General features: G+C 56.3%; 1 protein-coding gene across 2 annotated transcripts in view; it reads left to right on the top strand.

Annotated features, from left to right (window-relative positions):
* Positions 1-647: 647 nt before the first annotated feature.
* Positions 648-1,517, top strand: part of LOC114028540 (rho GTPase-activating protein 45-like) — a 2,553-nt gene continuing 1,683 nt past the window's right edge. The window contains exons 1-2 of one of the 2 annotated variants that reach the window (XR_003567379.1): positions 648-1,032; positions 1,213-1,401. Coding sequence is in view for 1 of the 2 variants with exons in the window: in XM_027842810.1 (XP_027698611.1) it covers positions 1,135-1,401 (267 nt within the window). In the remaining variant the exon portion in view is untranslated. Of the gene's footprint in view, positions 1,033-1,060; positions 1,402-1,517 lie in introns of those variants that run through there. The other variant, XM_027842810.1, reaches the window with a different exon arrangement.

Raw genomic sequence — 1,517 nt, 5'->3', positions numbered from 1 at the left:
ATATAGTCCAACCTGTGCCTAAAGAATCTCAACAATATGCCCAAAAAAGTGATTAATTCAGTCACTGCTCAAAGACTATCTGTGGGGCCTAGAATTACCAGATCTTAAATTTACTAATAAAGTAGTAACCATCAAAATTTGGTTAAAAAATAGAAATAGAACAGATGATTTGAAATTCATGAAATTCATATGGTTTGGGGTGTGGAAGACGCCTGAGTTTGGGGGCATTTAGAAACACTGCAAAGGCCACAACCATGTCTCAGCTGAGAGCAGCCTCTTCTGGGAGCTCCTGCCAGAGGCTGCCAGCCAACGTGCCTCTCCCTGAGCCCCGATCTCAAGCCGCGGCTGAGGCCCCAGAAATCAGTGCTGCCGGGCCTCCTCCTCCTGGCACAGGCAGCAGCTGCCTTCCTTCCTCTCCCCCTCCCCCAACAGGCATTCTGGGGTGGGGTGGCCAGGTGTCCCGGTGGGCTGCCAAGGCCCCTCCCAAGCTCACTTCAACAGATTTCCACAGGTAAAGGGGGTGGGGGAGGGCGGCCGGATGATTGGTTTACTCTTTCAAACACTGGCTAAGAGAAACTGCCCTGGCGGATTGCCAGCCTGCCTCCCCGACTGCTGACCCGTCTGCTGATCTCACATCCCGCGCAGCTTCTTGGTGAGAGGCATTCAGGGACCTGGAACTGCCTTTGGACACAGGGAGGGCAGAAGCTCTTCTCTGCCCATGAGACCACCTTAGGAAACTCGTAATTTGCACTAACCAGGACCTAGCAGCACAGGCTTTATTTGTGGTGTACAGATGAGGAAACTGAGGTTCCAAGAGATGAAGTGATTTATCCAAGCACATGGAGATTAGGTGCTAACGGTACAAATACGATCTCTGCTGACCTCTGGTAAAGACCTCACCATCCCGGCCCCTTCCGAAACGTGGGGCTCTCCAAGGCGGCCCAGACTCACCGGCTTCGGAAGCTGCGTACTCCTTCCAAGTGTCGCGAATGCAACAGCTACGTCTACTTCCAGGGAGCTGAGTGCGAGGAGGTGGGGGGGCGTGGAGGGATGTGAGCTGGCTTCCCCTTCGTGAGGACAGCTGCCATCACCCTGGGGGGTGGGCAGCGATCTTGGGGCTGACAGTGAGGTCCCATGGTCACACCGATGCCCCCAGTGTGGCGAGGCTCTGCTGTGCTGGTCACGACGGCGGCGTTTGTCCTCTCTCCCCAGTGCTGCCTGGCCTGTCACAAGAAGTGTCTGGAAACTCTGGCCATCCAGTGCGGCCACAAGAAGCTGCAGGGAAAACTCCAGTTGTTTGGACAGGACTTCCAGAAGGCAGCCCGGGGCACTGCCGACGGCATCCCCTTGGTCATCAAGAAATGCCTGTCTGAGATCGAAAGGCGCGCGCTCAGGACCAAGGTGAAGGCCTGGGGAGGCTGCCCGAGGCCTGGGGTCGAGGGCAGGCTGGGGAGCCCCTCTGTGTGCTCTGCTGGGAAGCCGAGTGCGGGACTTTGAGTCAGGAGGCGTGGGTTTGA

The sequence above is a fragment of the Vombatus ursinus genome, unplaced genomic scaffold (genome assembly GCF_900497805.2).
Source record: "Vombatus ursinus unplaced genomic scaffold, bare-nosed wombat genome assembly UNPS02004933.1, whole genome shotgun sequence".
Lineage (NCBI taxonomy): Eukaryota > Metazoa > Chordata > Mammalia > Diprotodontia > Vombatidae > Vombatus > Vombatus ursinus.
Note: the sequence above shows the minus strand (reverse complement) of the source record. Positions and strands in the feature narration are given on the sequence as shown.